Raw genomic sequence first — 14,824 nt, forward strand, 5'->3', positions numbered from 1 at the left:
GATTACGAACCACCCCTATGTAACATCTAAAAATAAGTGTGTATTTGCCAATGAAGTCCAATACAGGAAGGAGATGTAATAATCAGACAAATCACCTCGTATTTAATACAGATATCCACAACAACAAAAAAAGTTGTTTTGCAAGTCTGAGTGGGCTCATTCCATTTCTCCAACCAAGAACAAATCCTTGGCACCAGTGGCTCGCTAAAAAAGCGCGGGCGCCAAGGGGTGAATCACAGCGGACGTCGCCTCCTGACGGGGAAACAGGCCACGGTCTTTGCATGCACAACGCGGGAACCAACTTACGTGTTTGTGGATTTCTATGTGGTCTCTCTGTTCACAATGAGTTCTTCTGGTGGAGTCACTACAACTCCTAAGATCAAAGCTTACATCTCCAGGGGTGGCGACTTATAAAAAATATTGGGGGGCGGGGGGCATACTAGCGATCATGCCCCGGGAAATTTTTAAAATTTTAGATGAAAAATACTGAGTTTTAAGTTGTTTTTAAAGCATTTTAGAGTCATATGATCAACCTTAGAACCCCGAAAACTGGACTCTCGATAACTCGACGCTTCGGGAAACTCGACAGGCCTGACACATTTTTTGGTTTTGAAAAAAGAAACAAAACATAAACACACTCGGTATTTTCGTAAAACGCTAATTTAATTTACAGTAAATATGATGCTTATGGACTATTACAGAGCAGTGAATATATAGCTCTGAAAAGACTGAAATTATATTTAAATAAACCCTAAACTATCATTAAAAGAGTAAAACATAAAATATTGCTGCCGCACAGTAATAGCGCTTTGATTAATAAGTGAAATAACTAATTTAAAGTTACTTTGAATAAGGCTCAGGGTTCATTAAATAAAACAATATCTCAAAGTTAATGCTTTAATACAGTTAATGAAGTTAATACAGTATGCCTAATACTTTCGGTCAAAACGTATGTAAATAGCGGGTGTTAACTGGCTCTTAAACCCTAAAAATATTTAAGTATTTGAAAATAACTAGTACAGTACTATAGTAATACAGTAATAAACTAGCACTAATATTTCTAAACTGAAAATTTAACATTATGTTTGTATTTAATTCTCTATTTTATAACGATTTTTAGTATTGTTCTAAAAGCCATTATTAGGGCTAGAGTGTCTTTACAAATGTGCAAATGTCGACCGCCTGAATGGATTACTGAATATGAAGTCGTTGATGACTGGTCGGATATCCAATTCTTCCAAAACATCTCGGTGGGCATCAAGAACAGCCAAGTTGTTCAATCGCTTCTGTCCCATTGTTGATCGGAGATATGACTTCAGTCGTCTAAGGGCGCCAAATGACCGTTCTGTTGTTGCTGTCGTGATTGGAACTACTTGGAGAAGCTTAATTCACTCCACTACTTCACATAACATTTCTCCAACTGCAGGCACTTGTGTAATGTACTTCCTTACATCACGCATGTTTTTTAAGACCAGTTGTTTTTTATTAGCGATATCGCCTAACATATTCAACTGTAAGCGCAGTCTCTCAATGTCTAGGTCATTTTTGAAAAACTCAGTTGATTTTTCTAAATTTGTTTCACCTCTGTTTACTAAAACCAAGCATTCTTGTTCAACTGCAATGACCTGCGTGAGTCCAGTTGAAGCAAACAACTCAGTAATGCAAGATTGCACCATTTCACAAACTTCAATGTAAATAGCTTTGTAGTATGCCTTTGGGGCTTTGAAAGTGTGTGGTGAGCTGGCTTCGTTGTTTTCATACTTCTTTGGTATACTTCAATTCCGAGGAAGTGAAAGATCATCAACTCTAGTGAAGATTTTTCTTTTAAACACAGTTCCAAAAAGTGTTCAAAACTATCAGGCCTTCCATTCAAGCCGGCCGCGGTGGCCGAGCGGTTCTAGGCGCTTCAGTCCGGAACCGCGCGACCGCTACGATCGCAGGTTCGAATCCTGCCTCGGGCATGGATGTGTGTGATGTCCTTAGTTTAGTTTGGTTTAAGTATTTCTAAGTTCTAGGGGACTGATGACCTCAGATGTTAAGTCCCATAGTGCTCAGAGCCATTTGAACCTTCCATTCAATGTACAAATGAAGCCCTCATATATTTTCCCAGATAAGCAACACCTAGATGAGGGTATTGAATTTTTTCATTGACATTCTCTACTGGGTTCATTGCATGGCAATAAAGACGTAAAAAGAAGTAAATCCTAAGTTGTAACACTGACTCAAGATAGCCTGCACATTTGTAAGCTGCCTCTGTTTTGTCCTCTGCAGAAAATGTTTCCAAAAACTCTAGGAGTTCTTGAAAGTTTTTCAATATTCTCAAAATACTAGAAGCTGGCATAGTCCATCGAGTCGGGCAAAGAGGTCGTAGACCAGCTTGGTCGTTGGCGCTCTCACAACGTATGCTTCTGAAAAGTCCCATCTTTTTGTTGGATTCCCTTAGGTGTTTATTAAGTCCTTGGCTAAAGCCATAATATCCCTCATAGACGAAAGATGGCGGAGACTGTCTACAACTGCCAAGTCTAGACTGTGAGCAGTGCAGTGCACATAACGTGCTTTTGGTTGTATATCCAAAACTAACTTTTTTTAATCCTTTGAACTTACCCCACATATTCGAGGCACCATCATAGCACTGTCCACTTAAGTTATCCATTGACAATTCAAGACGAGCAAAAACGTGTTTTAAAATGCTAAACAGAGTTTGTGATTCAGTGTTGGGGGTCTCGTATAACCCAATAAAGTCTTCATTGATGATTAAGGAATCATCGACAGTACAAATACAAAATGACACTTGTTCGTGAATCAAAGAATCACTTGCTTCGTCAACCATAATAGAAAAATATTCAGTCTTCTTGATTGAAGCCAATACCTTTCTCAACACGGACTTTCCAATTAGATCAAAGATCTCATTTTGAATATCGTGTGACGTCCACTCAGGTGTGCCATTCTTTCGGAGTTCCAACAATTGAAAAAAATTTGAGTTTACATCTTCGTTCCCTCTATTATATAGTCCTTGTCGGCATAGAAATTGCACGGTAGTAAAAATTGTCTCAAGAGCTAAACGGCCTTTCTTCATGTCACTATCTAACTGTGCATTCAATTGGGAGGCCACACTTCGGTTAGTGACAGAATTTAGTTTCAGAACACCTTCTTTATGAGTAAACGTATTTTCATGAAGACGGAAATTTTCTGAAGCCTTTTTCCAGTTAGAAAACCCTATGGAAGTAAATGCAACTTCTTTTTTTTTTTGAAGAAAATTGTAACAGATTTTCAGCATCTGCCTCTTTGCCAGATTTGCAAAAAACTTTTTTGGGAGATGCTTCATATTCTAACCATGTATATTTGATCATCCAAGACTTCTGAAATTATATTCCCTTACCGGATTGTCCATGTTTCGGATGTGAACTGTTTTCGCCTCAAGATGACGAAGCAATTGATGAAACAATAATTGTTGAAGGTTGACTTGCAGTATCATCAGCTTCCAAGCTCGCCTTTTTGGTGACAAATTTATCCATTGGAAACTTAATTCACAATACACTAAGAGACTGAAGTAAACGAATAAAATATAGTCATACAAAATAATCCACTAGACATGAAAGTCGGAACACTAAACACGTCTGCAGCATGCACTGAACGAAACTATCCACACTGAATGACTGCGACAGCAGGGTGGGCTTTATACAGCCGCGGCGTCATAATGTCTCGAAGCGTCAAGGCGACGCGAGGCACAGGGTTCCAGGCGCTTCTGCTCCAGTTATTTTGATGTCGCCGCGGCTGCAGCGCAGACCCGCTGGCGCCAGACATTACCCGAAGGTTTGCGCACCGGGACAAATTGTAAGTGCGCCCGCAGCACCGTAACACTACCATGATTCACACCACTCGTTTTCAGTTAAACTGCCTACTACCGTAATAATTATTTGTTTTAACTCATTACTGAATGTATTTTAAAAGGCAACTATCGTCAAACAAGGAAAATAAAAAAATTCCAACATAATTTTGTGATTTTACAAAGCATAATATTACTAATAACTTTATTAAATTATTGGGTGGGGGAGGGGGGGGGGGCGGCTCCACCCACACAAACGAATTTTTGAGGGGGCTTGGGGCCCATGAAGCCCCATGGAGTCGGCGCCTGTGTACATCATACATCTTTTCAAACGTACACTTGACCTCCACTTAATTTTTATTTAACGAACAATATTTTAAAAAAAAAATTGATGGTGTTGCTACGGGGCGGCCCTTTGTCTCCCCTAGTAGCTAACCTTTCTATGGAAGACTTGGAGGACAAAATCGGAGGCTTTGAAACCTTAATATTTCTGGAGATACCACCTTTGTGGTATGGTCACATAGGACAGTAAGGCTTCCTTCATTTCTGGAACACCATAACTCCTTCCATCCGAGTATGTGTTTCACCAGAAGTGGAGAAAAATCCAGACCTCCCGTTCTTGGATGTGATTGTCCATAGAAAAGAAAACTTTTCCTTGGATCACGTGCTCCGACTCATGCTGGCCTATGTCTACGAGCTACGAGCTGCCATCACCCATCCCATTTCGATCAGAGGGTTTTCTCAGTCCTTGAGAGCTTACCCAACTTCGCTCTGTGTTTGTCCAGAGCGGGTACTCTGAGAAGGAGATTCGAAATGCATTTCAACCGGCGCGCCCTAAAAGTTAAGAACAGCCAGAAGGTACGAAGAACTTTACGGGGATGATATTCCCATCTTATGCTGATAGCGTGTCCCTTAAGGTCGACAGGCTATTCAAGAAACATCTTCCGTCCTCCAGGGCTAGTGCAAACGATTCTGTGATCTATTAAAGATAACTTAGGTCTAAGGAGACCAGGAAAATATAAAATCATCCACAAGTGTGGGAAACCAAACATTGGCCAAACGAGTCGCGCTGTTATAGATAGATAAGAAAAATATCGACGTCACACCAAATTAGGTCAGCCAGAAAAGCCTGCTGTTTCTGAACACTGTCTTGACACGGGACATAGCATTAATACGAAAAGACAAAGATCCTTTAGTCCTCTTCCAAGTATTGCGACTCCATAATTAAGGAAGCAGTCAAAATAAGTATGAGTAACGGAGAATCGAAGTCAGAAAACTTAGTCTGGGCGCCAACAAACTGGTCGCGCGCGCTGGGCTGCGACTTGCAGCCGCGTTTTTCCCGCGTCGAGCATGCGTAGACCGTTGCTCGTTTCTTCGGCGTGGTGCTCTGGATGTCGACGTCCGCTAGGATTCGTCTACGATGACGTTATAATCCCACTCCTGGGCGCCTACGCATTTGGGTGAGTAAGCACATATATTGGTAAGCCACTGCAGCAGCACGTCAGTAAGCAGCTGTCTCGTTGAAATATTGTGCAACTGACATAACAATATCCGACGCGACGCCCGTGAGCCACTGAACCAGTTATTATGTCGGGAAAGTCTGAACAGCACATGTCATTGGCTTTTATTTTAACGATAACGACAAATGCTCCTGTCACAGCACAAAAAAGACGAGTATGTCTTGGGCAGAATTAGGAATGTAAAAGTAGGGAACTAGCTTTTCGGCTTATCTGTCAGCTTCGAAGGCATTTAAATTAAAACATTTTGACGGATTCGTGCTTTTTTACTTGTTGGTATTAGTATTCATGGCATGTAATATAATGCGTCATGTCAATTAAAGTAGTGTGATACATGATATCATGTCGTATAAAATAACACATGTCATCCTACATGACATTTGTCATGTCGTGCACTATGACACAGCGTGTCATTAAAGTTTAGGGTGCATGAATCCCCCATTTTGGGGTACTTCCCGTTATAGATGCATCTCCACTCTTGGATACTTCCTATTATAGATGAATCCCACTCTCCAGAAGCCCATACATTTGTGTCTATTTGTTATTACACCACACACCATATACGTAATAGGGGGTGGGTTTGAGGGAGAAATGATCCCTGCGGGAAAAAAGTAAACTCCCTTCCCCACCCAGAAATAAAAAAAAAATTAGCGCCGTACCCCCTCCTCCCGCCCCCCAGGAACAAATCCACCATCAGAAATTATATCCCCCAGAAAAAGTTTTTTAGCCATGACATGTATGTTCTTGAGCCATACAATATTATATACGATGGCTAGCGAATCTTAAGGATTTTGGACACAGGATCAGGGGCTTAAGTCTATAAATTGCATGATACAGATGTGCCCACAACTTGTAGCTAAGGGAGCTCAGTGTTCTGGGAAAGTAGGTTTAACTCGTAAAGCGATACGAATATGTCAAGATGTTTTGATTGAAATGTTTTTGAAGCTGCCAGATAAGTCGAAAAGCTAGTTCCTGTCTTTTACACCCATAACTCTGCCTAGGACATATTCACCTTTTTTGTGCTATGGTGGGAGAATTTTTCGTTCTGGTTCCCAGCTTTTGCTCTAGTATAATTTTGACATTAGGCCTACATCGTGACAGCTTGGCAACCAATGTAGCTTTTTTGTTGACTGGGACAATAAATGATCCGGTATAGGTTTTTTTTTTACGAGTATTGTCTTCTGAACCATATTTCTAATGTCGTGGCAACGGATAAAGTTTTCACAAAACAACAGCAGGATCATTAATTACATGTATTTGTCTACTTACTAATGTTGTAATAAAATGTAATTGTAAGAGACACGAAACAGCAGTATTCACGTGTCATATACTCTCATCGTTTCTGTACCACTCATGGATAATTTCTTGTTCCTCTACTGCAGCAGCTTTACGCGAAGCAGTTTAGCTGTTTACATTTGTAGTGATTATAAGAATCAAAGTAAATCAAAAGGCTCTTTCATCCAGCAAAGAGGAGAGCGGTGCACACGTTATATGACTCCTTTGTTCATGATGCAAGAAAAAGGAATATTTCGAGAAAGGAATTTTTCTTCCCGCTGCAAGTCAGCAGCTATAATTCTTAATGCCAAAAATAGATTTTTGAGGTATTTACATTCAAAACCAGCGAGTAAAACACATTCCATATTCTTAAAGCGATAATTTGGAAGATAAGCAACACATCTATATAAGACTACCATAACCTTTCCATTGGACACAAAACGCCGTTCAGCCACAAATTCGTTTATAGCACCTTTGTGGACAGGTGCATTGTCCCGTGAATATTGGTAGTCCACTTTACAAGTCCAAGCGTCTTCTTAAGTATTTTTCCAAGCGTTCGGTCCAGAAGACATGTGTGCTTTGCACTAGTTCTTATTGTGCTATTTGCAGGTAACTGCTAGGAGGAGAATCAATTATCTAACCGAGAAAGTATTGGCGTCACTGTTTCCAAGAGGTAAAATCGGCACTTTCGTCCATTGTTTCGTTTCTGGCGTAGCATGATGAGCCCATGTTCCATCTACAATGAACAAATGACATACAAAATCAGTTGACTCGTTTTTAAAATGGTTCAAGTATTGCAGAAAAATTCGATGCCGCAGTTACTTTTTATCAGAATTGAATAAATATTGCACACTTGCACAAATTATCTTTTAGCTAATTTTTCACGTAAAATTACAGTGCTGTTTCCTCTGTTGTGCATATGCACTCAACTGTATCACATGTCCTCCATGATCCAACGTCGAGTCTGGTATTGTGCACACTCTCGATGTTTTCATCCGTTATTTACGTGGATGAGAAAGTCACTTACCAATAAATTGAGCCATTCGTTTCGTAACTGTCAAAAATGAGGGGTCATGCTCTTTATTAGATTTCGCCAATTTTGGATGAATTTTAGATGGTAATAAACCATCCAAAAGAATGAACCTTATGACGGCGTTCCAATTTATCCATCTGAACGAAATATATAAACATAACTATTCCGCAGCTCAAGTTACTTAATGATGATATAAAAACCCACCGTCTCTGTACCTAGCGGAGTAATTTCGTGGCACTACACTTGCTCTCCCCCCCCCCCCCCCCCCCAACCACGTTTTGGATGTTGTTATATAAACATCAGCAGCCGTCTTGTCAAAACCTTTGAATCAGGTACTTATAATAAGTCAGCTTGACGCTTTCAGACTTCCTATCCAGATGGGATGTCAGAACGAATCTGAACTACTTCAGTGACTTGGTTAAATTAACTTTCTACTAGATCGGAAGTAGAGAGAGGCAAAAATTCAACCCAGAATGAGATTTTCACTCTGCAGCGGAGTGTGCGCTGATATGAAACTTCCTTGCAGATTTAAACTGTGTGCTGGACCGAGACTCGAACTCGGGACCTGGAAACATCCACCAGGAGATGAGATACTGGCAGAAGTAAAGCTGTGAGGACGGGGCGTGAATCGTGCATGGGTAGCTCAGATGGTAGAGCACTTGTCCGCGAAAGGCAAAGGTACCGAGTTTGAGTCTCGGTCCCGCATACAGTTTCAATCTGCCAGAAAGTTTAAAAAATTCAACCATTTGCATAGCACCAGCTTCATAATATGTGCAAATTTGTATATAAATATTGTAATAATAAAGGGTACATAAATAAAGAGATTAATGGAAATCAATTATTTTCGATTAATGTCCAAATTTTGGACTTTTATAGTTTCTCTCTTTTGAGTTCCTTTTAACGTGAACTTACTTCCATGTAGTCGAGATCTACACAATCCTGTTAGGTGCTTCTTCTTCCGATGCCGCAAAACTTATCACTCTTGACCGTGTAGGTAATGTAATTTTCATTTATCGGACTTCTTCCTTATACACAGGCAGCACTCGTGACATGACGTTTACGTATTGCGCGGAAGATAACTGAATAGCTCCTTGGTTTTGTTCCAATAATAATTATTATTCACACAACACAAATGCCTACCACACATATCTTAAAAAAATACGTCTTCTCTCCACGAGAACTATAGACAGAGTGTCTCTATTAATTGACAAAAAAATTGAAAGGAGTTTAAAAATGGTTCAAATGGATCTGAGCTCTATGGGACTTAACAGCTATGGTCATCAGTCCCCTAGAACTTAGAACTACTTAAACCTAACTAACCTAAGGACAGCACACAACACCCAGTCATCACGAGGCAGAGAAAATCCCTGACCCCGCCGGGAATCGAACCCGGGAACCCGGGCGTGGGAAGCGAGAACGCTACCGCACGACCACGAGATGCGGGCTGAAAGGAGTTTATTTTCATTTGTTATTTGCCTTCCGGCGGAGCTAAATATATCTTTATCGACGCCTATAGCGACCGCGCTAACAATTGTTATCATTGGTTTTAAATTTTTGTTATAGCTTGTTGGGGCTCTTCCTTATGTACCTATAAAAAAAGTCCCGTGGCTTTTCAAAAGTTGACTTTCGGGGAACTATCTCTTCTCTCACTTCAAGCTTCAATAATTTCAATATTTTCAACAAAACTCAATCATCAAAAATATCAGTCTTCTCCTTAGGAAAATTATGTTTCAAAACATTGACGGATAAAGTCTGCGATCGCAATGCACTATTTTTAATCAATTATAAAACAGTCTAGATCGTAAGGCACGTTAATGACAAGGTGATCGGTTTCGATCATTACATAATAATAATAATAACAGTATACGTGCCTTGCGATCTATACTGTTTTGTTGTGAATTGCAGATTCTCATGAGGAAATCAGATGCAAATTCGATTTGCTACTTCCACACAGACATTCACTTTAGAATTCTTGATTGATAATAGAATCGCTTCTCATATTCAACGGAGTGTTTTATTAGAACGTAGTTTACCATAACATCGATGTTGACCATAAGCAGTCAACACAGGCCGACATGAGCTTCTACCGCGTGATGGCTTTCGCTTGGTGGACAATAGCAGTCAGCTCTGGCTTGGCGGCTACGCGGAAAATGCTGCCGTCGTAGTGTTAATGCGCGATCACGACATGAAACGGACACTAACTAACCTCTTAAATACACAATTCCATCTTTAGAAAACCACAAACAATATAGACAATCTTACTAAATACCTATCAATATGCTCGTAGAATACATAAGACATATGATTAGCAGCAAACTTAGCGGTAGGAGACGTGGTGTGACTATCTTGATATTTAGTTACACTATAGTTCTCACTAAGACTGTTGAAAAATATCGATATAACGATGCATCGATGTTCCTCCCAAAACTCCCGATATCTACATAGTCGATATTTTATTCTACAGTATAAAGATATTTCGATATCGAAGTGGCAATATGGAGCGTCGATATTTTTATTTTATACTTTTTTCGTTATTTTTGGTAACATTTGAAACAGTCCTTTTGAAACTGAAGTAGAACATAATTTTACTTTCACTCGGTGAAGGAGTTTAGTACTTTTTGAGCTTCCATCATGTCCAGTGTTTCTCTTTGACTGTGTGAAGCAAATATAGGTGACACAAAGAAGAAGGCCGATTGTACTGGGGGTGTTTGCGGTGTGAATGGAATAACAAGATTCCTGATGTGAAGAAATAGCAAAACTGTTGCGTTAAAAAGTGTGCTATTTCTTCATATCAGCATTCTTCTAAAACAGTTGCTGAAAATGATGAACAAAAATCTAAATGACAAGATTGGCCTTTGCGGCGAGTAGAGACGTGTGGGGGGAAATGCTGATGTAATCGGTGCTCGGCGCTACCAACAGAAACTAAAACGTTTAACTACACCGCGCAATTTTGACATTACGACTTCTAGGTCACTGGCGTTGGCAGAAATTAAAAAACAGGGAAGTCGTCATTAAGTGTTCCAGACAGATCCAATATGTTACGAAGCCGAACGAAGGACACCTTTTATTGTACCACTTACTTGCTGTTACCATTGTTAGCAAAATGGTTATCGCCAAGCGTGAATGTGTATCGTTTTCCTTTCAGTTCTTGCTCTAAGGGGGATAGGCAGGCTCCTAGCATGTTGAAGTACAGAATATCTAATAAATAATAAAGTAGTACTTAAATATACAGCTTTAAAACTGGCAATATGTTTACAATGTGCAGCCGATGTTTTTATAGGCTGGTCCGTCGATATGTTTTCTTCGATACATCAATACGTTTTTGTATATATCGAGCGTCGATAATAGCGTTATTTTAAATATCGATATATCGGATTCACGATATTTTTAAAAATATCAACAGTTCTAGTTCTCACCTTGCCGTGGCACAAGCTCACAGTAAATATTCTGAAAGTCAACTGTTGTACGTGTGAGGCTTGCTGCCTGCCTGATCGCGTTGCCAGGTGGTGGGGCAGCGACGTGAGGAACTGGTGGGCCGCGCGCTGACGTCAGCGGCGGTGCGCCTGCAGGGCGAGCCCCACCGGCCACCTCCGCTGCGTTGGCTGCCGCTGCACCGCGCACAGCTGCACGCAGGAGATCTGCTCTTCTCTGCAGAGGTGCTGCAGGTGAGCCGAGCACTACACCTGCAAGTACAGCCGCGGCTAGTCAAACGTCAGGCGATCGGACTGCATCTACAACAGTAAAAATCCACACCGATTCCGCAAACAGAGATTTTCCGCAACTCAGCTCGCTCTGTTCCTTCATGAGATCCGTAGCGCTGTAGACGATGGCCTGGCCTTTGGCACAATTCCGCACTCCCACTTAGTGAAAAAAAAAAAAAGCGAAGTTAGCAAATATCGGGCCAGATTTGCGACAGGAGCCAGGGCTTCCTTACAGTCAAAACTCAACACATCGCTCTTAAATCGACAGACGTAAACGTAATATCCGGAGTACCCCAAGGAAGTCTGATAAGACCATTACAAACCCCCGTATTGTTTGTAACATATACCGTGTGTATATGTGATTTCCTAATATTGTCTCCACAGTGGAATTCTGACACAACAAATGATTAAGATGACCCTGGCGTTAACAACTTATACCTAGGGATTTCCATAAGTATCGTGTTTTAGTTTTCTGCATTTCAGTTTAACATATCATACCCGTCATTCCTATCGGAATGCTGCTAGAATGAATCACAACGTGGGTACCGTAGACTATTTATTTTCAGAAAACATATAGAGAGTGAAGAATTGTATAAATATGAAGTACACAGTGTCAGAGTCTATACCTAATGTAATTTTAAGATTAGCACAAACTATGTTTGACCTTCTTTAGATCAAACCCCATCTCCTCCCCTCTCTCCTCCTCCCCTTTATTAGTCAAACACAAGTAGACTAGCCGGCCGGTGTGGCCGAGCGGTTCTAGGCGCTACAGTCTGGAACCACGTGACCGCTACGGTCGCAGGTTCGAATTCTGCTTCGGGCATGGATGTGTGTGATGTCCTTAGGTTAGTTAGGTTTAAGTAGTTCTAAGTTCTAGGGGACTGATGACCTTAGAATTTAAGTCTCATAGTGCTCAGAGCCATTTGAACCACAAGTAGACTGATACTGATTACCGGAGGGAAACCTCCGGGCTGGTATTTTCTGACAGCGCTCGGTGGACCAGCAAATGGAACTCAACACATTTACTGTGAGTGTTTCGCTATAAGCCAAGCCAAAGTGTGCATATCACGTACTGAAGTACAGACAGAAACTGTACTGCTCCGATGATCTGCTCTCTGGGACATTGGCCACTGTGCAGTTGACGTACGTGACGTACCTGCAATTCTCTGCCTACACAGAGGATACAATGTGCCGACCACAATCTCCTAGTGCTGAAATTACGATTCAAGATTTACATTTGCTCACTAGCCAGAAACAGAAATTCCAACCAAGTAGTCTCCCGTTAAGAACCATTTCAGTGTGTGTCAGACTCCATAGAGAGCTGAAGACTCGTCAGCCGGGTAAACTGAATGAAACGTCTGTCACAGAGACACGACTTCACGCGCTCTCAGTGTAGAAAGCAAAATTTTGTAAAATGCCCCCTTGTTTCTCTCACCAGCGAAATCTCTAGATCGATCTCCCGGGGGAACGGGCCTCGACTGATCGCGGCACGAAAGTGCCCTCAGTCGAGCCCCAGAGGGAAGTGTATCTCCATGCCACACCCCACTTCCTACTGCACACTTTGCGTTTACATTTGCCCTCAGGCAATGATTTCCAGGGGCCACTGCAAAAACATTACCTGCCATTAAATGGATCATGAATCTGCCAGCCAGCCACCTGAAGTTCGTACTCCTTTTACAAGATTTTCTAGAAGTTCCCATTTCCCTTCCCTACTCCAGCAATAAAAAACTCATCTTTTCTATTCAGCAGGAAGAGTGCCGTGGTGCTTCCCATGAGAAAATTCAATTCGTGACCATCACTTGTGATCCCGTCCTTTCCTTCGCACTAAAAGGGATATCTTTCGCCTTGTTTGCTCCCGATGTTATTTCTTCATTTACGATAGTCTGAAATTTTTTGGTCCATCAGACAGGAACCTCCCGCCTGCTCAGTCCACACTACGGGAGGTCTGTCGCCTCCAGCATTGTAAACCTCTGCCTCCAACCTCTGCTCTCCCTTAGGACAGTAAATGTCCACTTCTGCAGAACACAAGTCTCTCATCCTAGTAGAGATAACTCTGGAAAAGGGGCTTCATTTAAAAAAATCGAGTAATTTTGATTTTCATGTATGTCGTATGTATTACCCTTCTCACGAAAAATTCAAGTTTGAAACCATCTCCCCCTTGCGTGCTATCCACCAACTTGAAAAAACCGCTAAGAAACGACACATCCTTCAGTCTTTTCTGAGTAGCTCGCTTCAGCTGCATTTTAGGCAAAAAATATCAGTATCAGTTTTAAAGATGGTTAAATTTTCTCCATGTTTCGTACAGAACATGTTGGAAAATTTAGAACATCTACTGAGATACGATGCTGTGGAAATCTACAAAAATGTCAAAAAAGCGTAAAACATTAGAAATGTCAGTGGTTTCACGTTAATAACTTTTTTTAGTGCACACAATGCGCTGTACTGTAGAGGATTTAATTTGTTTCTAGGTACATACACAATAAGTCTAATTACTCCCTATAGATGAGGAGAAATGTTGCGTTAACTATTTTAATAAAAGTGTACTTGAAGCTGAAAATACCATTCACAGTCATAAATAGTATTCCTGGATGTAATATCATCTTTAAGCCATCATGTATCACTTCATTCCCTCTCCAGCATCCCCCCTTCCAATGAACAGCCCTTGGAGTTTTGAAAAGTTTGTCAATTACTATTTAACCTCAGTGAATGCACTTTCGTGCTGTATTGTAGAATGTGCTCTTTCTTTCGAAATGTCGGATTCATATCGGGGTGTGTGCTTTATCTGTGCTGAAAGTCTAGGTGAAGGTGAAATGTTGTTAGTGAAAGAGAAAGGTGTAAATACACTACGTGAGTCGAGTGCAAGGCGTAAACTTACAGCACGCTCTGATTTTGTAAATAGTGTGAACGAAGTCCAATTTCATTGGCTCTGAGCACTATGGGACTTAACATCTATGCTCATCAGTCCCCTAGAACTTAGAACTACTTAAACCTAACTAACCTAAGGACAGCACACAACACCCAGTCATCACGAGGCAGAGAAAATCCCTGACCCCGCCGGGAATCGAACCCGGGAACCCGGGAGCGGGAAGCGAGAACGCTACCGCACGACCACGAGCTGCGGATCCAATTTCATTCTTCACACCTAACGAGATAAAATAATGACAAGCTGACAGCAACTTACCTCCGAAAGAGGTTTCCCAGCCTGCGCCTTGACCGTTACTTACATCGTTGAATGAACGTTTTCAATTTCAAAGATTACTGCATTCTCTGCAGTAATTTTCTACATTGAGGAGAAACGGAAAAAGACTCCCTTTGGCTAGACGCAATCGAGTGTTTTGTGTGAAAAAACTGTCCATGAAATAATCAGTTCTCAATATTGTCAATGCACGAAGGGATCAATGGCCACAGGAAGTTCTTCAGCGCATTTCCACCTTACGTGAGGGAACTGATGTAGTAGTAGCTGATGAAGCCC

General features: G+C 41.2%; 1 protein-coding gene across 1 annotated transcript in view; it reads left to right on the plus strand.

Moving 5' to 3' along the window:
- The window catches only part of LOC124594154 (otoferlin-like), a 171,566-nt gene that overhangs the window by 14,387 nt on the left and 142,355 nt on the right, over positions 1-14,824 (plus strand). The window contains exon 4 of the mRNA XM_047132512.1: positions 11,155-11,316. Within this exon, the coding sequence (XP_046988468.1) occupies positions 11,155-11,316 (162 nt within the window). The remainder of the gene's footprint in view (positions 1-11,154; positions 11,317-14,824) is intronic.

The sequence above is a fragment of the Schistocerca americana genome, chromosome 1 (genome assembly GCF_021461395.2).
Source record: "Schistocerca americana isolate TAMUIC-IGC-003095 chromosome 1, iqSchAmer2.1, whole genome shotgun sequence".
Classification (NCBI taxonomy): Eukaryota; Metazoa; Arthropoda; class Insecta; order Orthoptera; family Acrididae; genus Schistocerca; species Schistocerca americana.